Source organism: Amblyomma mixtum, chromosome 6 (assembly GCF_055824585.1).
Source record: "Amblyomma mixtum isolate Tamu chromosome 6, ASM5582458v1, whole genome shotgun sequence".
Lineage (NCBI taxonomy): Eukaryota > Metazoa > Arthropoda > Arachnida > Ixodida > Ixodidae > Amblyomma > Amblyomma mixtum.
The window spans coordinates 90,617,199-90,643,544 of NC_143017.1; the positions used below are offsets into that span (position 1 = coordinate 90,617,199).

General features: G+C 44.6%; 1 protein-coding gene across 4 annotated transcripts; it reads right to left on the minus strand.

Moving 5' to 3' along the window:
• Window positions 1-72: 72 nt before the first annotated feature.
• On the minus strand, window positions 73-25,512 carry Lnpk (zinc-ribbon metal-binding protein lunapark). Of its 4 annotated transcripts, XM_089548342.1 has the most exons (10): window positions 25,309-25,512; window positions 22,579-22,620; window positions 22,146-22,333; window positions 19,397-19,583; window positions 15,319-15,364; window positions 11,970-12,146; window positions 9,462-9,635; window positions 7,953-8,120; window positions 2,827-3,065; window positions 1,120-1,256 (listed from the first exon to the last, which is right to left on the minus strand). In XM_089548342.1, exons 1-9 carry the CDS (start codon window positions 25,333-25,335, stop codon window positions 2,866-2,868), a joined length of 1,209 nt encoding a protein of 402 aa, XP_089404468.1. In that variant the 5' UTR covers window positions 25,336-25,512; the 3' UTR covers window positions 1,120-1,256; window positions 2,827-2,865. The 4 variants fall into 4 exon arrangements, with proteins under 4 accessions (XP_089404467.1, XP_089404470.1, XP_089404469.1 ...); XM_089548341.1 differs by lacking the exon at window positions 2,827-3,065 and having other exon boundaries at window positions 73-1,256; window positions 25,309-25,510; XM_089548344.1 differs by lacking the exons at window positions 2,827-3,065; window positions 22,146-22,333 and having other exon boundaries at window positions 73-1,256; window positions 25,309-25,511.
• Between the last annotated feature and the right edge of the window lie 834 nt (window positions 25,513-26,346).

A 26,346-nucleotide genomic window follows, 5' to 3' on the forward strand; every position in this document is an offset into this window, starting at 1 on the left:
ACTGAATTCATGGTTATCATAACAGTATCATAACAGTGATCTATCGAAATGAGTATGAAAGCAGGCAAAACATCATTTTACGTTGATTTATTCCATTCTGAAACAAGGCACAGAAAACAGTCCAAATAAAAGAAAAGAAAACATTAAATGGAGATGCTTCCTTAAATAGGATTAAAAGTGAGTGCCATGATGTAAACCAGCAATTATACAGGGCAACTGCCCTTGTTTTCCTCTCAACAGAACATTATTTTGCTAGTTTTTAATCTTCCTGCTAACAGTGAAGTAACAACATTGGAGCAGCAATCCATAAAGAGTGCGTTCATTGTTCAAGCACTCGGGAGTTAAAAACAAGTATTGCAACATGCACCATGGCAACAGTTTAGGAAAAGCCTTTTAAATAAAACCTAAACACAAATCAATTTGTCCACTCCTGAGCAGACCATCTGGAGTCACCAGTGAACATCTACCTACCTCCACAAAATTTCTATTACAAACTGCACAGCAGCTGTTAAGACTATTGGCTTCACACATCACTTTTAGAAAAGCTTGTCAAGCTGGCCCAAGAAATTTCACAGCAAAACGCAAGCATTCATATCAAGCCTGTACTCCACGTTAGTAGAAGAAAAAAAACATTCGACAAGACCCCCAAACTGTACAGGCAAGCTATAGGGAAAAAAAAAAACACCTAGCGTAAGATGTGAAATAATTTACTATTCAGTCTTACTCACTGGACACCGAGTTCAATACGCTACCTGTACAGGTTTGAGACAAAACAGATATTGCTACAAACAACATGTGCACCCCCCCAATGAAATCACCGTCAACACCCATATCAGAAACAAGTGCTAAAACACATACAGTGCATACTCCATTAATCTCTCACAAGGGGGCTCGTGGCAGCACGCCTTTTTTTTTTCCTTTTCTCTCGTGGCCCCACACACTACACAGTAGCAGGTCTCTGTATAGTTAGTAGGAGCTTGGGAACAGAAAAAAAAAAGGGGTGCATTAAGGCACATCCGAGAAGACGCAGGTTCTCTAATCCTCCTTCTTGCTCTGCGGGTTCTTCGGCAAAGGTGCCACAACTGCCTGCTTTGGCTGCCGGGCTATCTCGTGAGCACCCAGAATGTCACCCGATGCGTCCACGGGTAAAACTTTGGCAGCCGGGAGGCTGTCGTCCACTACGGCACTGTCATCCTTTGCCGCCTTGCTCTCGTAGCCCTCGTCGCATGTTTCCATGTCCGTTTCGTCGGCATCTTCTAATGGGGGAAGAAAGCGTCATGTCAGCTCGTGAACTGTCGCCGTTGTTTTTGGATTCAGTTCTCGCTATGAGCTTGGCTGATGGCCAAACAACATGCAGCAAGGTAATTTTGTGCATACAGCAAACGCAACATTATAAAAAAGAAATCGCACAACGAAAGGTCTAGGAAAAAGTTTTACCTTGGAGGATCCTGCATAAATGCGCGAAAACAGAGGAAGGGTTTTGCGCGGAAACTGTTCAAGCAGTTTGAACGTAGCTCATTGCCTTCATAAGGGCAATATAAAAATTGTTCACTCTTGGGAGCACTTTCAAAATTTATGCCACTACCATCATCCCCCCCCCTCCTTTTCAGTCAAACATTTCAGACAACCTCAGCTGAAACATGGACAAGGGATGAGGAAGGCTGGACAGGACGAGACACTGTTCCTGAAGCTCCACAATTTCAAAATGTACCAGCGAGCTCATTTGCAAATGGTGCAATATTGTGGCTTTAAAATTTATTCTTTACACATATGCAGCTATATAATGAAAGCAAACATCAATACACTCTACGAACTGTGCTGTCCAGAGTGCTTACCGCAGACATAAGCTTTCAGGAGAAAGAACCCTCGATTGAACGTATTTTAATTAAGCAGCTGCTGGATCCTAAATTTTCCATTCAAGGGCAGACAACTTGGCTGCCTAATGAGCACACTTCTGGCAAACTGGAGCTTGGCTCTCAGAAACCACGTACTGAATGTTCCACAGGTTCAGGGGAGTAACATTTCATGAAACCAAAGTCATCGCGAAGCTCAAAATTTAGTCCCCCACGGATGTCAAAAGTTTCCTGGAAGAAAGTGTCGGGTAACCAAGTCCAGTGAGCAGAGTATGCACCGGGCAAATCGGCGGTGAGCCCCATGGATGCATGTTAGAGCTGGCAGCAGTAAGTGCAGCAATGTCAAATAATGCAGCTAAGAATTATGTGGTGCCAAGAAGTGGGAGGCATACACAGCAACTCGATGTATTCTTTTCTTAAATTTCCCTTTGCCATATGTCATCTGTGAGATGTTACTTGAAGCAAGGAAGCATTAAAGGGCCACTGTGGACAACTGCCCTGAATTATCATTCTTAGCAAATATTAACTCTCTGGCTCTTCCACGGTACGTCAGCGCTTGTCCAGACGCATTCATGACCGAGAAAATCGAACTTAAAAATTTTCCTGCATCTACATTCAGGGCTGATTGCCACGGCATCTTGAAGGGAATGCCGATGTAGCAGAGCCTCTGGGATCCACGACCAAAATTCGAAGTCGACACATGCAGTTTATTCGCCAAATTGGCCGGCGATGCCGACACATGTACTTCATGGGCTGGTTTTTTCCAACTTATAAATTCTCCGCGTTTGACAAGTGGACTCTCTGTCTCTAACATGCCATAGTATAGTGAGGCAGGACAACATCAATTAGTCCTCGGTGTCCCCTTTTTAATAGAAAATGGCCATTGACAAAAAAATATGTACACAGCTAACAACTTGAAAGAAGCAAGCCACGCGTCGCACAGCTACTGGTCTGGATCCACGCAGATTCTTACTGTAAGGCACGAAACGGCAGAGCTCATCTTTGGCAGTTCTCAATCCAGAGGCTCACTCAAAGGCTCCCTAGTGAGTCCAGAGGTCTTATCAAGAGATGTGGTAGCAGCGGCAGCAGCAATCGCAGTGCTTTCCATTTTCATGCTCAGAGAACCCATTGTAGCACAGAACTTTTGCGTCCATGCTGTTGCTGGTGTTAGTCCTGTTAAACGAAGCGCAGCTTGGACGACGACTGGTTTCCCTAAAACGAGGCAAGTGTACGCACGACTGACGTCAGAGGTGGGCACGCCACCGATGCACTGGCTTCCCAGCAACTAAAAAACCAGCAGCGAGCACTAACAGCGGCGGACACTCACTAAAAAGCTCTTACTACTTCCGCACCTTCTGCAATTTGTCCCTAAAGACATTGCGTTTCCTCTGCATTGCCCTTCTTGCGCACAGCAAGACAGCAGGAAGGGAATTCTGGTTCAGCGTGAATAACCCAAACTGAGGAAAATATGACGCTTTGTAAGAGCAAAAAGTGTGGCTTGTGGTATGTAATAGGAACAACAGTTTACGAGATAAAGCCACATTTATGTCATCATTAAAGGGACACTGAGGAGAGCTCTATTAATATTTTTTTTATAGCAAAATCCGATAGTTCGGCATTTCATGGCTTTGTTGCCACTTGGCCGGCAGCAAAAGATGCATTTATTTCTAAGAAATTTGGGTTCGAAGTTGAAAAAGTTTTTCCCGCCGCTCTGATTCAAACTTGGGATTCTCCTATGACGACACAGGACTAAGTGACGTGAAACATGACGTGCACATGACGTAACGCAGACTCCGTGATTTCTGGAAGCCAGCAGTGCGGCCCAGCAGCAGCCGAAAAGAAAGCTACCGCCGGCTGCACGTTGAAGGCATCTATCGGCTATTGCAGCCGTCGCTTCGTTTAAGTTTGCACCGGCGTTTTGCCAGCGTTACAATGGATCCCGTTCTCGAAGTCCTCAAAGAAGTTCTCGCAAATAGACACCTTTAGCATACCGTGTACCTTGTTTACCGTTAGCGGAATACCGGGAGCCCTCATACCGCTGTGAGCAGGCGCTGATTGGTCCCGGCGCTGCAGGAGCGCGCGTAGCTGTCGGGTACGTGGCGCCATCTGGCGACGTCAAGGAGATTTACGCATGCATTTGCTGCGCCTCAGTGATTCGTGGCTTCTCGTGTCCTAGTGTTGCTAGAACTATTGGTTCTAGCAACACTGTTTTGTCCTATGACGTCATGAAGCTTGTACTTGCGAGTTTGGCCTGTGGCGGCGATACCTGTATATTTTGGTTCTTGCTCTTTTCTACGTTACAAGAGCTTTGTTGTCAGTATGAATGGCGTTTTTGTAATCAGGAGCTGGTATTCTGTTGATGCAAGTCAACTTCAATTTCTCCTCAGTGTCCCTTTAAGGCCCCCAAGTTATCACGTCTCCACAAGAAATGGCGGATTTTAGCAACTTTCACGGAATTGTTTGTGGACGTAAGTATGAATAATAAAATAATGGCAGCGTGATTAATTTAGTTGTTTGAATTATCTCAAAACAAACTTCTGCTGGTGCCATGACACGCTTGCTCCCCCATCCACTCAAGCAAGCTAGCGTGTCAAGCGCTGCAATTCTGGCGTCAACATGCCCGCACACTTTTATGAGATCAGCCATGATATGGCGCCTGTCGAAAGCAATATTATCACATCTGTACAAATATACTGTAATTTTTTTTTTTTCTTGAATCGCCTGCTTCAGAAAGCACCTCGCGTTTTGACTAGAGCCAAACTTATATATTTGGAAACCAAACCAATTTTTTTTTTTTTTCGCTGTTCTTTGAGATAGCCACAGCAAGCTCACCCACTAGGCTTACAAGCTGCAAGGAAAAGCCAGCTCCTCAACGACTTTAGGCCATCGCAGCAAAGCTCGCGAAAGGCCACAAGCGCTAAAGCGTGGCCGAGGCTTCCTGCGGTGTATTACTGTTCTCACTTCCCAGAATTTTAAATTCGCAGCTGCATAAAATTAGGTGCTTAGTACCACTACGATGACAGTGCGCCTTTTAAATGTGCCTATTCAATTGGAGCATAGAAGGTTCATAGTTCAAGGACAGCTGAAACACCAGCACATCTGCCATAGATTTGCAGAACGCAATTTCTATTAAATATTAGTATATACTTCATTGTTTAAGCTACAGCGTTTGTGGAGAAGATATTAAAAAGCCACTTTTTTGTGTTACTCTCCATTATTATAAAGAGCCACCGACCGCAAAAAGAGATACCGCTTCAAAGGCTCTTAGGCTTCATTGGCTGGTTGCTAGGGGCAACCACGAAGGAGACCAGTGCTGACGCACGATAGTTGCATGGTGAGACCTTGAAACTTCTTTTTCTATCATTGCTTCTAGACATGGAGTCGAGCTGAGGCACTAGATTTGAAGGCGAGGAAATAAGCTTCTCGCTAAGCCCAAGACGGTGCAGATTGGTCACGGAGCAGCAAAGATACCGAAACTGAAAAAACGTCCAACTTTTCTACCCTTTCAAGGCACTATGCAGCATGAACTACTACAGTTGATAAAGCAATTTTTTTTTTTTAGTACCTCCAGGTAGGAGTCCTCAGGAGAGCTTCGAGACAGCACGGAAAACGAGTCATACAAGCGAGTATACGAAATGAGTCATTTTCGAACTTTGAAGAACAAAATTTTCTGGTTATTTTTCGTCATCTGAAAGCCCCTGGATTGCAACTACCTACATGACAGAGGATGTGGAAAGGTCTCAAGCAAGAAACCTCCCAACATACCTATACGTTTTCAACTCTCTAAAAGCACACATGCAGCTTGTCAACAACCCTGAAAATGATGCTTTCGAAGCATAACTTGTAGTCATAAGTAGCTCAGACACAGACCTCTTAACACTATTGATTATGGGCAGTGGGTGCCATGGGCAGCATAATATACTTAGAAACGTGCCATATGGTGATGAGACACACATGACACATCGAGCGCAGGATAGGAAAATATTTGCAGTAATGTCCATGACTGCAGGCAGAGGATGCATGGGCCTTTCCTCTGCTTCACAACGCTGAGCATGACCATGTTCATGTGCTGAAGTCGCAGTTTCGGCTTCATGGGAAGTTGCACCACAATTCCTCTTTTCATAACTTTCTCCTCCGCTTCCCACACTTTGGAAAAAAAAAAATCTCGAAAAAACACAACCTAAGCTGATTGGATCGCCTGCTGCAGAAGACAATACTGACAGCAGTGGAATGGCAGGGTGGCGCTGATTTACGCTGAAGAAGACGCTTTGAAGCCAGCCACCGCTTATCACGAAAGGCCTACTATTGTTACCAATTTACCATAAACACAATAGCCAAGGATTAAGACGAAGGTACAGTTAATTTCCACAATGCCTATGCCAGTGAACCAGGCGAGAACTGTTGCACAACGAAGGCAGCAGGTCACGCCCAGAGCACCATTCCAAACCATCGCAGCAGCCAGTTAAGCGTCGGACTGCATCATTATGTGTACGTGTCAATCTTAATTCTAATCTGGAATAATTTGGTATTCCATGATGTCTGCTAATTATTTTTCACAGTTCCAGGGGGAAGAGGGGTGGGGGGAGATAGTACGATTTTCTAGTCTGTAACGCACACTTTTCATGTATTATCTCTGTGTGTGAAGCCTTCATAGCAGATCTTGGTTGAAATCGGGAAACCAAAAAGTGCAACCCTTGGACAAGTGCATGTGTTTTAGCACTGAATGGCGGTGCGATCATGTTGGATCGTTAAACTGGAGTTTTCATCACACCACCTTTTAAGGCAGTGTATTACAGGCAATTTGTAAACAGCAAAATTGCATTACAGGCTTGCTGGACCTCAACAGGCCCAGTTAGCGGAGCCATGTGAATGAGAAAATTTATTAACATCAGAGCGCTAGCTGACAACAATACCATCCACTGCACTGAACGAAGTAAGAAGTGAGCACAGATGAGACTAATAGCAAAGTAGCACTAACGTATGGTGTTCCCACAGCACTTCGTGATGAGAACTTTATATACAAAAACAGCTTCACGATAAGTTCATAACATCCAGATTGCAGTGTGGATGTCCATACTTCCCGTGCACCCAGATGTACTAGTGCTCATGCGTATCACATATGTGCAAGTACAAAGTTCAGAGCAAGCAAAGAAACAACCATTGCAAAAGCGTTTGATGTCCGTCTTGTGGGGACGCCTTCGTCCCCTGCGTTCACTTTCCCGCATTGCACCCCCTACGGTAGTTAGCTCCCCCGCAACGCACCCTTCTCAGTTTGGTTACTCTAACTAACAGGGGAGGGCGCTCGCGTCGCAGCGACACCAGCGCCACGGATGGCGTTTTGCTGCGTGCGCGCGGGGGATAGCTGGCTCTCTTCTCCCTGGGATCGGGAAGCGACCGGACGTTTCGCTCGCAGCTCCGCTCTTTGTCGACGGGCGCCTCTTGGTCGGAACTTGCTCCCGCCGAGCCCGTCCCGCTCGGCCTCGGAGTTTATCCCCGTGCCCTACCGTGGGCGAACGTTCGCTCGTAACCGTGCTGGTGAGTCGGACATCCTCGATTCCTCAGTGTATTTTGTTGCTAGCTGGCGTTATTGTTGTTATAGCAATAAATGCCTTGTTTGTGTCAGCCAGTGTGTCGTTCCTTTGTTCCCGTAGAGCAAGGCCCGCCGTGGTCGGCGTGCGCTCGGTAGCGCTCGCGACTACGGGGTGGGGTCCGCGCGGTTTTGAACTGTGTCAGCCGCGCTTAAACGGGGAGAACGGATTTATCTCCCCCTATTTCAACCCCACAGTCTCTATGAGAGGAACAGTTAAGCACTCAAGGTCAAACAATACAGTATAAAGATGTGCAAGCATATTCGCCTATCCAGGGGTATCTGGCATTTTGTTCTTCATATACCTCTCGAGTTTAGGGTGTGCTGAAGTTGCCCAGATCAAAGCTGCTCTATCAGTGAATCCGAGGCCTACCCTCAGCATCTCATACACACTGGAAGATACACGATTGCCAAGAACCAGTAATAGCGTCATGATCACTCCCAACCCTTAACGGACCGTGCATTATTACGAAACGGCCCCTTTTAGTTTAGTTAGATAAGGAAGTGCTTACTCTCATTGCTGGGGTTGTTCACTGAGATGGAAGACTCCTCGGCAGTTGCAGCCGAACTTGGAGATGGAAGTGCAAGCATGCCTGATGGTGGCATCTCGAGCACCCTTGGCAATTCGGGGCGTTGCTTTTTAGCCTGGTTCCAGTGGAAGCAGTAGCAACACCGGAATGCTGTGTGCAATGAAAAGTAGGAAAAAAGAAGCGGAAAGCAAGCCATGAAAGACAATAGTTAAAACTCATCACCACTCATTAGAAAAATGTTCCCAGCACTGACTCATTCAATCATGCAACGGTGATTAATAACTGAATGATAATGTCACGGGAAAATAATTCAGGTTCTGCAGTGTTAAGAGTAAGTTGGTGTATGTATTCATCACAGTCATGCATTCACTCATCTGGAGTTTAGTTTATTCACCTGTCAATGACAGAGCACACTCTGTCCTTTAAAACATGCAATGGGGGTCTGCAGAATTTCCCCACACAGTATCAGATGCAAGTAAGATAAATACCATGAATCACATGTTGGCCTGCACTTTTGTTACACTTCTTGCTACAACGTGAACTGGCAGTCTCTGGGACCATTTTACAATTTCCACTCATCTGATCAGACTAAAGACTGCCGCGCAATCTACAAGCTTCAACAAAGGCTCGAATTTCACACCATACAGTAGAATCTCGATGATATGAATTTAGGGATGATAAAAATTCCTAAAATTCCCTGGAAGCGAGTGCACTGTGTACAATGGGCGGAATTTCAGGTGTTACTCTCTTGTGCCATTACAGATGATACGAATGTGTGAGCTGCGACCACACCCTCGAGCACTGTACACCCCAGGAGGAGTGAGCGATGGCGCACAGCCCATACATTGCCAACGTTGAGATTCCGGTGCTTCTGCACGCGAATTTCGCTCATTTTGAATGATACGAATATTTTCGCAACCCCGTGACGTTCGTATTATATCGAGATTCTATTGCATGTTATACATAACACAGTCAGGTGGCACTACGCATCAGATAAAGCTATTTGCAATTTGTCGTTGACGTGCACTGGAATCGGCCATAGAAACCTTTTCATTCAACTCCGTATTCCTAATCGCGCAGCAACTACTCCCTCAGTAAGAAGCTGAAAAAAACTACAGCAGGCTGCACACAAGGCAAGGGCAAACAAAAACCTCGTGGCAAAGGCAAAGAGAGAGCCATAACTCAAACCACTACAATAAATTGCAGCCAACTATAACAGTAGATAGTTAAAAAAAGAAAGCTTATGCAAGTCACTGATAATAAAGATGAACAAAAATGCAAGAAAGGTGCAAACTTAAAGCATGCCGGCCCTTACCCAATTTTTACGACATCGTATGCCATTACTTAAGAAGAAGCGCGCAACATTGTACTGCATCACTCCTCCTGTTGTACTAGACTGCCCACATCTCATGCACAGCATCTTATTTTAACCAGTTTATGCTCAAGTAAATGCAAGAGAGGGCAGGACAGCACAAAGCTGGCAAAACTTACACAGGTACTCGTATTCTTCTTTGAGCGCCATGCCATTGTGAGAACAGCAGCGGTTGCAAATGAGTGCATACCGGTTACCGGGACCCTCTCCCACCAGAAAGTCGATGACCCGGTCAAACGCCGTCCTCTCTCGGGGGAGGATGGGGCGAGGGAGGGGCGGCACAGGCACGGGACCTGAATTTGCACAAAGATGAACTGATTTTCGCTCTGCAAAAAAGAGTCCCGATGCTCGAGGTACAGATGCTACAAGTTCAGCAGGATTCACGATAAATAAAGATACCACCAGCCAAGCCTGAAAACGGGTCCTTCAAAGACGCAAAAGCAAAGGTTTAACTGCAACATTTCACTACCTACTGAACCCTTGAATGAGAGCTTCATTATGAAAACAAGCGGGTGCTGAACTCTACAACTTATATCAGCATATATTTTTATAGTATAGTTAAGTATAGTTAAATATAGTATCGCCAGAAGAATTTACACAACTGATGTCACACTACATCATACACAAGCCCTGCACTAGCCATTACCAGTAGCCTGGCGTTCTTTAAGGGCACTGACATCACACAGCGCACGAGCAAACTGCGGCCGTTGCAGCCTGGATTCGAAGTTGCTATTTGTTTATGGGGGTTTAACACCCCAAAGCTCCTCAGGCTATGAGGGACGCCGCAGTGAAGGGCTCCGGAAATTTCGACCATCCGGGGTTCTTTAGCGTGCCCTGACATCAAACAGCACACGGGCCTCTAGCATTTCGCCTCTGTCGAAATGCGACCGCCGCCAGCGGGACTGAATCCACGTCTTTCGGGTCAGCAGCCGTGTGCCATAACCGCTAAGCCACCGCGGCGACTCGTTGCGATTTTTAAAGCCACCCTAATCTCCTCGTTGCCTGATCTCCAGCAGTGCACTAATTGGATAACATGGCAGGGGCAGCTACTGTATGTCAAGTTAATACAAAAGAAAAAAAAAGAAGGCCGTACAATCTTCACTCGTCTGTTCACATTGGTGTATGGGTAAATTACTTCTTTCCAGCTAAGAATGCAACACACTCTAAAACCAGACGACATGTTCTGACAACATATTTCAAGAATTACCACAATCTACAAATGAACAAAAGTGCTTTCTACAATCTCGCTGGCCACAGAGCAACACAGTGGTTGTGCAAAACACATGTCGCTCCCTTGAAGGATGTTGGTCCAACAATTGTTTGCCTCCCAACTGACTGCCACAACCTCTTCATCAAAATGGTCTTGCCAGGAGCAAGACCATTTCACAAAATTCAAGTCACGCTAGAACTGAGCAATCTGCATTTCAACACGAGAAGCTTTTAACTGTTAATTAGCACGATTCTCACTATTACGCCTTTCTACAGACAAGCTTTTGTTGTGCTTCTGTTGGCATCATGCAACTAGTTTCATGCATGCACCTTGACTTCAAATGATACCGTTGGCACATCTTGTCTTTAAAATTAGTATAGAACATGTGGCTGATCATACGCACCCAATTTCCATAATGCAAGTACTGTTGGGCGTTGCTCCTTGCAGTCAGGAAGATAGTTAAGCCAGAGCAGTGCAAGAACAATCGCATGAATCGGAAAAGAACAGCATCCACCATGCTCTACTCTTCTTGGAATTTATACAATTAACATTTTTCAACAGGTGGCCCCAGCAGACTGTATCAATTTTGTTAAGAACGCTGGTTAGCATAGTATAGTTGTAAGGAGTATGTGCTTGAAAGAATGCATGCTCTCATCACACACACTCCTTTGCAAAACACTTGGACAGCCTATGTTATCGAATGATTTTGATTTGACCACTGGGATCCCGTGTGTGGGGGGTTTCAAAGTCAGGTCAGGTAGACAGATGAGATTAGGACAGGTTTTAAATGGAGGGAAGTGAGACAGGCCCTTGTCTGCAACGGATGTAGTTAGGCTGCTGCTAATGACGATCATTATAATGCCGCAGCAGCAGGCTTTAGGAACACCTAGTGGTCACGGAAATTGACGGCAACCCTTCCAACAGCATTTACAGCGACAGCTGTTAATGGCATGTGCTCACAGATTCGCAATGTTCGAGCAGACGTCCACACAGCGAGGGGTGGGTGGGAGAGGAGCATGGGAGGTGGGAAAGTACAGTCAGTAAGTAAGGAGGAGGGTTATGGAGCCGAAGAGAAGGCAAGGGGAAAGAAATAGCAGACGCGGCACATCAGGCAGTGGAGCACCGCAGCGTAGGGCAGCGAGAGCAAGAGGGGTGGGAAACGCACTGAAGAAGCGCAACGCGGAGCGCCAGGAGAGGGGACCAGTTGTGGTGCTGCATAGCGCAGAGTCAGAGTTCCCAGCTACAATGCAGAGTGGTGGTGGGATAGAGGGTAGTGCAAATACGGCACAGTGTAGCAAGAGAGAGGAAAGGTGTTGCAGAGCGCAGCAAAACAGCAACTGCTGGGTTCTCGCGTCACACAGCACCCCCGAGACTGAGTTAGCCAACTGCAGTAGGCCAATGCAGCAGTAGTCCTCACCGTGCGGCTGCTGGCCATTCCTCGGCACGCCTGGCGCAACGACCATCATGCGGCGCTCCTCAAAGGGAGCACTGGGCAGTGAGGAGGAAGGCATCTTGAGGTTCGTGTGGGGCAGCCGGGCTCCGGGGCGGAGGGGGGCGCCCTTGACAGGCGGGGGCATCATGCGGCGACGCACATCTACACGTGCCCAGCACACACACACACATTCTGTTTTAGCACATGGACACACATACACATACATACATGTACACCGACAAAACCTCGCATGTTTCTCTAAGCAAGCTCAGCCAGTGGTGCCATATCAATATGAACCTGAGCGCACTGTCACTTGAAGCTCCCAACTCCGTCCCTGACTGTCATTTGGTGACCATATTCCAGCATACACTTTAATGGTTCAAAAGTATATACTACCATATTTACTCGTTTAATTTGCACCCGCACATAATTTGCATTCTCCAACTTTTTAACCCAAATTTTACACCAGGGTGCACGCAGGTGCGCATGGGGCAGGCTTGGGAAGAAGGTTTGAGAAGTGGTGTCAAAAAAAGTCAGTAATTTGTAAATTGTTTCTGGTAAAGAAAAGTGAATTGCGTGCCATTTACCCGGCTCGCTCGCGCCGGCGGTCACTTTCCCATACGAACGGCTGCAAGAGCAAACTCCTGGTAACCTCTGGAGCGTACGTCGCGCCAGAATCCGAAATTGCCGAACCGTTGACTGTTCTGTTTGCCTCTACTCTGCCGAGTTGCATGTGAGGGAGGGCACCATTTTATTGCCTTGTATCTCCATTTATATATGACTTCTGACTTTGTGACTGCATCAGTCATGCAAAAATGTGGGGAACTACATAAAGTAGGTCTGGGGCAGGCATGGAGCAGAGGGGGGGTGTATGTATCTGCTTTTTCTTTTTGGCCAGCGAGGGGCAAGAGTTGCGGGGTCAAGTTATGCACAGCAATATACTGTATACACTGCGTGTTATGAACTTTGTAGAGATTTTTTGGACGCAGTCATGAAATCTCTGCGTAATTTTCGCACCCCCTTTTTGAAGCTTTAACTTTAAGAAAAAAAAAGTGCGCAAATTGCACAAGTAAATACGGCATAAATTTTTATTTAACCAATACAGGCTAGAAGTACCAGAACTGAAAACAAAATGATATCGAAGAAGTTCGCCACTCGTTACACCAGAGGCATCACAGGGAAAGCAAATGGTCAACGTCATTTTGCTTTTCAATTTGAAGTGCTGCAGTTTCGTGCCACTACAATCAGGCATATGGCCTGATCAGAGTTGGAGCAGAAAATTGACTCACTCAGCAGAAAACTAACTGTGCGCACAGTTATGGCAGCAGTATACAGGGTACTTGCACCTTAAGGCCAGGTATTCGTAGCACAGACAGAACAGCACCTTAAATCATCATTCAAGGGGAATAGTCTCTATGAATGCGGGTACATTTCAATATTAGTGTCCTCTAGTTTGAACGTTCATATTTTAATAAAAAAGAGAGCTGCGCTTGAATTCACATGAATATGGCACTTGTGAACTTTCTAACACTGAACACAACCTTTCAGTTAAACTCAAAGCTATTAGTAACTCCATTCTGTGTTAAATGTACTATATTCACATGGCACATTCATCCACTAGTTCACACCACCATGCTGTTACGAAACTTTTGGCCCTGAAGCTGTCCACCACACCTCTGTAGCAATTATTGTCATATCCAGAATCAGATTTTTTTTTTTATTAGTAATTTAGTTGATAAATACAGACAGATATGCAGAAGGAGGTCCGTTACTGCACAGTGGTCCAGTATGACAGAAACCCACCCATTAGTATTCAAATGCAAAAAAAAAACAAAACCTTAACTCTCCATCAAACTTGAAACGCACAAGAAGGTGATACTAAAGCTACCGTTACAGACCCAGGCCGGAGTAGCTCAAGCTCGTCCTTGGACAGTAATCATTAAATGACCACTAATTAGGTGTTCCCAATCACACAGGACAGTATTGATGGCCACACCAGTGACTCAGCTGTCCTAATTCTAACACATGCTCTTTGAATGAACACCATGGCATTTCAGACAAGGTGGACCCTTGTTAGTAAAAGTTTCGATCAATAAACTTTTTGCTGATTTCACAAAAAATTCGTGGCAGCTTTTGGGGACCTCGAAACACATTTTACCTTTCTACTGGACAGAACATTTTAAAAATCCCAAAGCAACACTTGGGAAACATGCTTCCCAATGAAGGTTCAAACACAGAAATTCTGAGCTACGTCACGCTATGTGAATACTTCATTTTCCACGTACCCACCTCTCTGCATTTAACCGAGTGGCTTCAAAGTGATCCACTACCAATCCAAATCATCTTTCTGTATGTTCTTTTTTCACTGCTCACTGCTTTCGTGTAAACCATGCTCTGTTTAATCTCTTCAACTGCGATGTGCATCTGTGTTCTTCTTTCCTTGGCTCTCGTTTGCCTGAGATGTTCCAAAGTGCCAAACATAGCTACTACATAGCTTTCCAACATCATAAACTGATCAACAGCCTTCTGTGGTCCAGTAGGCGAGCATCATCTGCCCAAAATGTTTCCAGGTTACCGCGCCTGTGGCTGGAGTAGTTGCAACTCCGCAGAGCAGCACAGCAACTGCCTCCACCCATGAGGTATAACCCACTGTCATAGGCATAGTGACACACAAACAAGCAAGACACTTACACAATAAGGGAGTAATTACTCATTGGCATCCACCCAAGCGCAGCCATACGGCTACAAAGGAAAGCTATACAGCTTTCTCAGAAACTTCGTAGTTATGCCAGTGGATGTAGTGGATGCCAATAAGTAATTACTCCCTTATTACATATTTACTCCACCTTGGGGGATTCCCCTAAACATTTGACCAAGACACTTACACCTTATCTTCCATGGCACTCCAAACTGCTCAGAAAGTTTTGTGGTGATAGCCAGTAAACTCTCCAATCAACTCACTTCGTTTGCGTTAGCTTACAGCTTCTATTTTACGCACCATAAAATAATTTTGAATCTTGACGCATATCATTGTTGAGAATTTTGCTCAACAGTTTTAAGTCACAAGCAGCCAATTCCAATAACATCAAAGGTGCAATACTAAAAGTCAGCAGATGCCTACTTATAATTTTCAGGGAAGTATTAACCTGTGCTCTCTTAAAGTGTTAAACCATATGGCATGCATTCGAGCTATTAGCAGCAGAACGCAGTCAGCTAAAATGGTACAACTACAGAAAAACGGGAACATGCCGGGAAAGTTTTTTTCCCTAAGAGTTGTGTCTGGCAACTGAACAAATTGTGAGACAGGCTTGGTCAGAGGATGAACAGAGCTCACCTGACTCGGTGCCAAGCAGTGGCCTCACTGTCTTCTCCTCCAATTTCTGAAAGAAGCAAGTTCCAAACAGTAAGTTGAGCAACCTAGAACTCTTATTTTCCTGAAAACATCAGTGTTAGGCTACCCAAAACTGCGAATTGGAAAAAAGAAGAGAGAGTTAGGAGTACTTGAGGCCCCTATTCTCCTTGGCATTCACCATCAACCTGATTACATCCGCCCGTTGGACAAAAGCCATCCTCATAACCACCAATCCTATGGCCACTGTGGCTATCGTACCCATGCAAGTTTCCTTATCACATCTCTCCACCAGACCCTCTGGTGTCCCCAGCAAAGTTTTCAATCCCTCAGAATCCATTCCGTAGCCGAAACAAACCCTGTTAGCCAATTACATATTCTGCTCAGGTCCATTCTTTCTTTGACTGCCGTTACCTTGAGTTTGTTCCCTAAACCACACAAGCCTCTCAAGGCTACCTCTGTTATTTTCCTTTCCACAGCTAGCCACGCCAGCCTTAGTTTGCCTTAGTTTATTTTTTTTCTTTTTCATTTGCCTCCATGCTTTCACTCCTCAGGCGAGTAGCATATTTACTCAAATGTAACACGAGCTTTTTTATGCAAACAGAAGTAAACAAAACCAGAACCACACTATGCCATATTTACTCGCATATTGGTTGATAAGTCACGCAGGTATTTCGGGAAATTAAAAAAAAAAAAACAGTAGGCCACATTGGTCGACCATTGCAAACTCCAAGCCACAAATACCAATCGACACATGTCGCAGCGCCGGCCGAGAAACCAGAAACTCCTCACCAGAGACAGCTCACTAGCGCACTGTGCGCGGATTCAATGCATCATCCCGAGGAAATGCAATAGAATACGACTAGAAGGCATCGTAAAGGCCATCACTTCTTTCTCTGAAAGTTCTGCAGACTCCATCAATGCTTGCAGCACTGCCAATGCGTCTTCGCCTTTCAAAACCTTTTGGCTTTCAGGAGAGCCACTGTCCAACTAAACGGCTGAAAAACCAACCCTGTGGCCTGAAATATTTTAAGAAAGGCTCTTGCTCTTAGCACTACACAACTGGGTTGTCCGGCTGGCATGTGAAACCGATCCCTAGTCAATGCATTTTGAACCAGCAGCATACTGAGGAAACAAGGTATAGTTGCTAAACAGCAATTCGCTTCCTTACTTCGCTGAGGTACATTTTAGTGAATGGCAAAGGAACATGTTTTACAGCTAGTTCTACAGGAACCAACACAGCAACAATGCATAGCAGAGGGGTTTGGAGTCGCACTATGGAGAACAAGTCCAGCAAGCATTTAGTGAACACTGGATGGAACAAGAAGTATTTCGTGAAGTTTAGGGAATGATTACAAGTAATTTCTGAACAGGGCAGATAAACTGTATAATTGTGGTTTGGTTGGTTTGGTTTATGGGGTTTAACGTCCCAAAGCGACTGGGGCTATGAGAGACGCCGTAGTGGAGGGCTCCGGAAATTTCGACCACCTGGGGTTCTTTAACATGCACTGACATCGCACAGTACACGGGCCTCTAGAATTTCTCCTCCAAAGAAATTCTAGCCGCCGCGGCCGGGATCGAACCCGCGTCTTTTGGGTCAGCAGCCGAGCACCATAACCGCTGAGCCACCGCGGCGGCGGTTTCGGTTTCGTATTTATGACAAGGCAATCAAAGCACACGATCGACATGGTGGCGGCATGGCGAGACTCCATATTTATCTTTGTATATTGATCTTATGTCAATCTTTTGTGTGGCTCTCTTGAAACAGAAAAAATGTGTGAAAGCCATTCGTTGAAGTACCTTTGTTTGTAAACTTCATCTTTCCGTATATTTTGGCATCGTTCCTCACATTACATTGCCGTTCTTTCTTTTTTTTTTTTCCTTTACGCACCCACGAAGTCAATCCTCACATTACAATCATGGTCGCGTTACATTCGGGTAATCATGGTACCCGCAGGATACAAATGCCATATGCTTTTCTTTTCAGGAGTGCCAATAAGCTGCTGTTTTCAAAATAAATAAAAAGGTACTTCATTGCAAGGCAAAATACACTTTCGGTTCAATTTTTTCATACCGTGAGCAAGCTTCATTACAACTGCATCCAACCAAACTTTCTGAAAATATGCAGCATCTAACATGCCTTTATTTAAAAAGGTGTCGAATGAAAATGATGAAACTTTGAAACATGACAAAAGATTGCTGCAGAGACTTGCATGATTACCTAAGGAAGATGGGATCATGAACAAAACAAAACTAAACAAAGCTACTTCACCCTTGCCTTTTTCACGAAACCTACTGCACAATAAAAATGCACTTAAGTCCCACTGCAACACTCCACCATCTTATACCTCCCACACATAGGCCGTTCATACTAAGTAAATGAACCACCACACACAAAACAGTCTATACTCTCACATACTCCTCATAAGAACTTCAGAGTGGAACCACCTGCTTGCCGCATTTTACGCATTTTAGACAGCATCACACACACCGATCATTTTTGCAAAGGCTGGCTAACGTAACATACGGCACCGATCCAACATCTACAGCTGAACAAATTTCACACAAGTGTTCCGGTATCTTCAGGTGTCAACATTTCATTCTCTTTTAATGCTTGTGTGTTTCTACAATTGGAGCTTATTTTTGTTTGCTTTTCAAAGCATGTTATGTTCTAGTTGAGCACATCACTGAGCAAAATGCTGCAGTCCTCTGTGAAGACTGGAGTGCTCAAGGAGAGCACACCGAGGAGAAATGCGCATCTCATTCTTCTCTTGAGTGCACTGTCTTTTAGCATTTTAGCCTTCACATAGCTACATTATTGGTTTATGTGGGTTTAACGTCCCAAAGCGACTCAGGCTATGAGGGACGCCGTAGTGAAGGGCTCCGGAAATATCGACCACCTGGGGTTCTTCAACGTGCACTGACATCGCGCAGCACACGCGCCTCTAGAATTTCGCCTCCATCGAAATTCGGCCACCGCGGCCGGGATTGAACCTGTGTCTTTCGGGCCAGCAGCTGAGCGCCGTAACCACTGAGCCATCGCCATAGCTACATTATGTTTTTCAGCCCCTCCCCTCTGCAAACTTTTTTTTAAGCCCTGAAGGTGTTTAATAATGTGCAAATAAATACATGTTGCCCAAACACTGACGAAAGTAACAGGTGCCCTGGACTAGCCCTGCTGGCCCTACAAGCAAGTACTTACCTGTTTGGAATCCAGATAAAAACTAGGATCCTGGCTGTTCGCTATCTCCCACCATAGCCGACTACACCATGCACTTCCACAACTTACACCGTGTCCTACTCACTGCACTCCAACTATCACTCAAGACTCAAATGTTAAAGGTGCACTGAAGAGGAACCTGAACTTGTCATTTTGCCGCGGGAACTCGATCTACACGTTCCTAGCATCCTTAGAAACTGCAACTTATTGCCCTGTATGGCCGATTTCCCTAATTAAATCGAATTAACGTCCGGCTCCCGCCCTTTTTTTTAATTCTCCCTCGTACGATGGGCGAAGTAGACCAACACGTGAAGTTCCTTTCAGCTAGCTCCGTAGAGGCTTTGCTTTCGCTTTATTTTGTTTTTTAGGTTTCCATGAATAAATAGTTTCATTCGCAGATAATATAGCCGCAAAATAAGCCCGCAGAAATAAAAATACGCGCGGACTATTTCCTACTACGGACTACTACGTATTACTCCGCCGATGGCAGAGCGGCAAGCCACCACGGGACTGGGTGAAAGGCACTCCACGCGTTCGTCGACTCCGCCCACCGTACGAGGCAGGATTTTAAAAAAAAGGGCGGGAGCCGGACGTTAATTCGATTTAATTAGGGAAATTGGCCACACAGGGCAATAAGTAGCAGTTTCTAAGAATGCTAGGAACGTGTAGATCGAGTTCCCGCGGCAAAAAGACAAGTTCAGATTCCTCTTCAGTGCACCTTTAAGAATATCAGCAATCTCGCCGAGGCACATCGCAATGATGCATGCGACCCAAAATATACCACACCAGCATAGTCTCAAAAAAATTAAGGACAAGAATAGTTTCCCCATGTCTTCTACTTACGACACTTTTCCTGAGTGTTTCTGGATCGTACTTCTCCAGGATTTCCTTGGCAATCTTGTAAGTCTCGGTCTCCATGACATTGTCAAGCACCGAGCGCTTCTGCTTTATCAAATCTGTGAGCTCCTCGTTTTTCCTCTCAATTTTTCTCCTGAAGTACCACTGTAGTAGCTTTTTCAGAAGCACTATGCTGTAAGGAAGAAAACAAAAACAAAAATTCCAACAGCAGCAAAACAAGAAGCATACAAGCAACAGTCGGATGCATAGCAACAGGCAAAGCCAGGACTGCAGAGCAACAAAACCGTGAAACTAAAGTGCTAGAGGACCACTTCAGCAAGACAGATTCAGAACCACTTTAGGCGAGTGTCATGTAGCATTCAGGTAGTTTGCAGGCAGTTGCAAGGCCAGTTTTACTGGCACATACCACAGAATGCTGCCAAGTTTATCTGAGAAGTTCATTTCACTTACACCACTGCGACAGTGGATGATTTAATATCATTTAAGTATGAATGGCATTGGCCTGTAATGTTATTAATCACCTGCTAAATATTATAGTTTAAAACAATTCATTATATCTGGATGGCATCTCCAATCAAATTAACGCAGCAATTTCATTCACATTTGATTTTAATCCAAATGCTTACTCTTCCATCTTGGGTCAGCACCAAAAACCAACACCACAAAAGTCCGAACACTATAAAACGAAGAAAGTCATTACTGCTTGCACTTTATAACACTCAAGGTAATGTTGCTAAAGTTGCTGTTACTGCAAACTGTCAGAGAGGGCTGTTACCGTTGATCTCAATACCACATAAGCACCACCAAGCGAGTGGCCCATATCCCTCTTGCATCAGCTGAATGAACACAGTTGCTGCATTTGCATGATAGTCGATCTGCTCTCAAAGGTTTGGGTTGCTCTCAAAGGGTCAACAAATTAACTCCTTAAAGGACACATGTTTTCTTTTACAAATTGGTGCCAAAATGCTACTAAAATGCTCAAAGGTTAGCACAAAGCTACAATGTTTCTTGAACAACAACAGTGGGCCTTTCACTTACAAAGAAACATTAAGGCTGGCATCATTCCAAGAAATTCTCACACTGTGAACAGCATGAAATCACCTCAAACAACCAAAGCGCTATACATGTGCTTTGTCTTTTTTCTAACTTCCCCAGCAGGAATGCACAAGCTGGCCAAAACCCAGGTAGCTCATGTTAAGCCAATACTTTTCCTTTTTTTCTCAGGCTACAGACAGCAGCAACCACCAGGGTTGGAAACACCAAAAGCACTATTTAGTATTTTGCAGCATGCAAACAAAACAATGCATGATGTGTGTTTTGCGGGCCACAATACACTACAGACTACTCACAATGGCAGGGTTAATACCTGAATTTTTGCTTGAATATCTGGTTCAGCTTTGGAATGAACATACTCAGAAGCTACAAATAATTACTAAGTGTATGAACCTTGGAAGTGTTGATTCTTTTCCCCCTGACCTCTCTTTTCGGCTCTGAAGCCTAAATTATCTATTACTCATTTAGCATATTGGGAAATTAAAACGCCGGATGATTCTTGCATCCAGCCACGTGATAAGCGGCTGATAGGCATATAGGCAGCTGCCCAACATATTTAATGCATTCTTTGCATTGAAAAGCAGCAACCTGACAGGTTCATTTGTACATATACAGGTACCACACGTAATTGCATTTTCAGCAATTAACTTAGAGCTCATTTTTACACACTCGGTGCCTAAAATGCACCTTCAAGTAGATATGCCTTAGGTGTGAAGGATGTACTTGTTTTAAGGCGAAACCTTTAAAGGTTCATGCTCGTGGTGTCCGTCCATGCTCATGGTATCTGTGCTGGAATCTGTGCTGGAATCTGTGCTGGAATCTGTGCTGGAATCGTGCCAACTGTGGCCCCTCTGTGCACTCCCACTTCCTCCCTTCCTCTACAAACGGATGATGGGTTTCCACTCAGATATGCCAGACAGTTATTGCGATTTCCTCCGCCCCTCTTTGTCTTTCTTCTTTCACTCCCACTTCCTCCCTTCCTGTACAGTGCAACAGCTCGATTCTGGCATCCACTGACTCAGGGAGCCAGTTTGTGCACTTCCTTTCCTTAAAATGATCAGAGTGTAAAACGCCAACGCCAATGAACACTATAAACACCAAACCAACGGCGTTGCCGACGCTGCGAAATGGGCATCAAAGAGCTGCGCTCTAAAACACTAAAATAAAAAAAGCGACCGCAGTCGCCAAACACAATAAAAACCGCACGAGGGAAGCCCGCCACGCGCCAAGCGGTTCGGGGAAGCGGCAGTGGGTTGACCACAAGGCTTTCGCCAAGCACACTTTAGAATTTCTAAAGTGTCTTCGGTAATTTTTTTAGTTCCCAAAGACTTGGTCTCTACAGTTCTACTCACCATGCAACATATTTCTCAAATTTCCTAACACTGACTGGTATGCATTTCTAAAAGACGGTCAGAGCCTATTTTGTCAAGCAGTTGTCACTGCCATCAACTCTAAGTGGCAGTTTTGTTCCAAACGTAACACCACACAGCCAAAGTAGCACCTAATGAATTAAGGCTCCTGACCTCCAAGCAGTATAACCTGACCACAGCTACTCTAGCACACAGTTATGATCAAAAGTACAACAGCTTCTAAATACCATTACACTTCAAGTCTAAGCAGGCATGAATATTAGTCCCGGAGACATTTGTAATACGCAGTAAAAGGTCAAGAGTGTACTTACACAGCAGGAAATAGTACTAGTGGCACAGCGCACAAAACTTGGCCCTGAAGTGTCCTCGGGAAGTACCATACATAGGTTATGACCATGCACAAGATGTAGAATAAACATGAGTAGAATATTAGGGCTCCTACAAGCCTCTTCTGCTGTCGCTCTGTATTTAGTTTGTATTCGTTTATATTTTTCACTCGCTGGAAAGGAGAGAGGAAAGAAGACAAGTGAGCATGTCATTTTCATCAACAACGTGTGCTGGTCATGTGTGACAAGAGACATGGCATGCAACAGAAATGTGTCGCATAAACCATAAAAGGATTACCCAAATAACATTATGAAGTTACAATAGTCAAGTGTCCAACAAAGGCAGAATGCTTTGACACCTTCGCTCATTAAAAAAGAAAAAGGCAAACATGAATTGGCATGAACTAGGCCACAATACCTTTTCAATGTCATCTAGTAGCTCCTTGGTTCCAGGCTTGTGCTACAGGGAGGATAAATCACACAATACTTGTTATCAAAATAATATTGACCCATCACAGGAATACAAAGATAACTGCAACAACACAGATACCAAAATATTTCGCACCCTTTTCACGATGCCTTATAAACATTTAGAGAAATATTTGCAGGCAATGCTACAGAGCACATGTATTAATTTAGCACACGCATTAATCAGCGCATGAAGCAAAGTGGTAGTGTAAACTATGTCAACATTACTTTTGGTTTCGGATTCATTCTTCAGTGCTACGCAGACTAAGGTGGCGTGTTAATGTATATTCTTAGCCGAGTTGGCGACTGAACATTGTGAAAGAAAGCAGAGCAAACGACGGAAAGAAAAAAGAAATGACGCACACGAACGCTCGCGTGCGTTTTCTTTTCTTGTCCCGTCTTTCGTGCTGCTTTCTTTCACAATGGCACGCTGTGACTCACATTGTTTACAATCCCCATAGAAGTTGCAAGAAATCTAGACAAGGTACAGCACATGCTGGACACAAACTTGAAACGCAGCTTGTTACATTTTAAAAGTCAAACTTTCCAGCATACAAGCAGGTATCCACAATCATGGTGTCTGTTTTGCGGTTTTGCACAACGTCTGCAATTTGCACTTCCTGAAGCAATCGAGAATTTGAGAGGAGAGCAGAAGCACTTAATTGGCTTCTATTAGAGGGCCCCATGTGTAGGTGCGGTAAATCCATGCTCTAGACCCCTGTACCCTTCATTTTCAGTTAACCCCTGCAGCATAACAAAAGCTCTGTTCACGTACATGAGAAAGGAAGTGTGCTTGAAGGGCATTAAATATAGGCCACCTGAATGCATTGCTTATCAAAAGTTGCAGCTGCTCAGCCTGCTACTGAATGCTTTTTCAGGTATCATACTTCCTGAGCTATAGAGAGATCATTTATGTTGATATCACAATGGACACATTACACTGACACTCTCATCACATATACAGGCAGGCTATCACAACTGCACTTGGTGAATCAGTGATAGCAAACCAACACCTGTGCACTTCGGAACCGCACACAATGTGACCACAACAATCCACTGACACCCACTGCTCCAATAATCCCCAACTATTACGCAATGCTGCAAAACAATGGCCTGTTGACATAGAGGAAAAATTTTTGCCTTCAAAAAACTTTGCTGTTTTTTCACAGTTGCCTTGAGCACTCTGATAACTCCTGTCACCTGCCCTCACACTTTTCCAAGAGCAGCGAGCTCACAAATGGCAGTTATCCACATCAGCCCAAGAAAGCCTTTTACCTTTTAGCAGAAGCTGCGTAAAATGTAGTTCAAGATATAGAACACAATCAAGTTCTACCTGCACGCTATTTGACCACAGCTGTAGAGCCACACTAAAGTAACTGTTTAAGTAGACAGTACTATCACACTACTTCTAACTGCACCGTCATGCTAAACAATTCGATCATGCAGATTTGGCTGCACGGTCACCAAGTTGTCAGCAAGAATAATGGAGGTTCCTCTCTCCTTTCCTTCAGACCTAACTCACACATCAACAAAGCCACATGCACTGATCAAACCCTGAAATATTAATATAGTGGACAACTAAGAAACTTCAGAGTGGAGAACATAAACAAGTGCCCTTTAATTTGCACATGCACTCTCAAGTGCAAATATAAAAAGTTAAATACAAGCACAGCTAGCCCGGGGCAAATGAAGCGATGCATGCAAATATTCCCTGTTAACTACCTTAGAAATCTGCAAGTTGATTGAATCCAAAAGCAAAATTAAATTTTGCTTCGCACTGTTGCGGATCGCGTACAAATAAAATACGCGGAACGCAGTACGTGGAAACCTGGGCATGTATTTTGCGCAAAAATTGCTGCACGAAAAATTGCCACAAGCGCGGCTTCGCGAGGAGTAACACATGTTTGTAGGCCGAAACTACTTCGACAAAAATTGTTTGTACAAATGTATAAAACGAAAGGTGGGCGGGGCGGAATCAAAGTCAGAACCTATAAACACCTACACCGCTCAAGGCTAGAAGAATAAGGAAGGGGCAAGCTGAAAACAAGCAACAAAGTACACTGACCACTCGGCAGCACGTTGACCACGCACATACCTGTCGAGCAAGTCTGCTCGGCAACGTGTCACCGCACTGTTGTTGCTTTAAATTACTCACTGCAAAGACTGATCGCGATTCGCAAAAGCGGCCTTAACTAGTTTTAATCCAGCATCCGACACGACCTGCTTTTTTGCTTTCGCCGGCAGTACAGGTGTCAATTTGTCATTCCACTCAGTGAGTTTCAGGCAATCGCCACAGCGCGACCTACTAACATTGCGTCTGCGACAAAAGCTCATGCTAAAAAACTATTACTGTAAACAGAACTAGCTAGAAAAAGGCGTTCCCTGCGTGCCCAGCTTATCTACGAAAAGCGCCGCAGCGGTTGCGCTACCCAGGTACGGCCCCAAAAAGCAACAAAGCGTCCGAGGACGTTGATCTTTGAGGAAAGACTAACAGCGGTGACATTCAAACTACGAGCGCTCATTTCAACCTGACAGCGTTTCTTACCAACTACTCTTGAGAGACTGAATAAGTGAAAAGGCTGATAGGCTGTTTTCATGAAAATGCACGTGTGCGAGCGCTGTCAACGCCGTTTACATGAAACTTGTCGGTGATCGCGAAAGAGGACCCGCCATACTTCACCTTGAATCTTGACCAGAGGATCCCCATTTTGCTCGCTCTTTGTTGCAGGCGCTTCCGGGAAGCTTTAGATTTAGAGTGACATCGGTGACCAACACAAGATTTTGGCTCTAGGACACCGGAGACGCCTAGACGCTCATCCTTTCGAATACATTTCACTCAGAGAGATTTTGCGGAAACACGGAATGACGTTAGCGGAAAAATGGTGCTGCCATCTATGTGAATAAAACGAAAGCGAAACCCAGAATTAGAAGTTTAAATAGAAAACAAATCACAATAATACTACAACACTGCACACCAAATCAAGTTTATAAAATAAATATTAGAAATCGCATTACAAGACGCAGACAAAAAGTACTTAAATATACATGGCAACAAAAACGTTATCACTTTAATGTTTGTAAATCAAAATAATTGTAATGTTTATTATACTTCAAGTAGTGTCCACAAATAACTAATATTAATGTGTTTTATAAATTGTACTACTTTCTTTAAATAAACATGAGAACTAACGAAACCGAAACCGAAATGTCGCTGCTCATTTGTAAGAATTCTTAACTTTGTTTCGTTATTTCTTTGCAACCATTCGCTGGTCTTCTGATGCCAGTCAGCCTCTTCAGAAGAAGTAAACGACTTTTTCTCCCCATGTTTATCTGCCTGAATCTCTTCTGCGAGCCCTGCGACGCTCCTGCATAAAAGAGCGCGCGAGGGCGAGAGCAATTCCCATCAACCTTGAAAGCGGCGTAATGAAAAAAGATTTAAAAATAGCGAATGAGCGCTTTTCCTCGTCGTTGAAACTGCCTCGGGCGAGTTTTTCTCTTTTTCGCTTTCTATGAAGTGCGAATCAGGAAGGAGTCTTATGTCAGTTGGGGACATTCCGCACTGCTGGGAGGTTGTGGGTAATGCAATTATACACGTTGTCGTCAGTTGAGAAAAAGAAAACGAGATGAAAAAAAATATTTGTAGACAGAAAGGACAACAACCGACCGCATAGCCAGAAGTGCTGCGGCGGCAGCTGCGCTGCCTTTTATCTAACTGTTG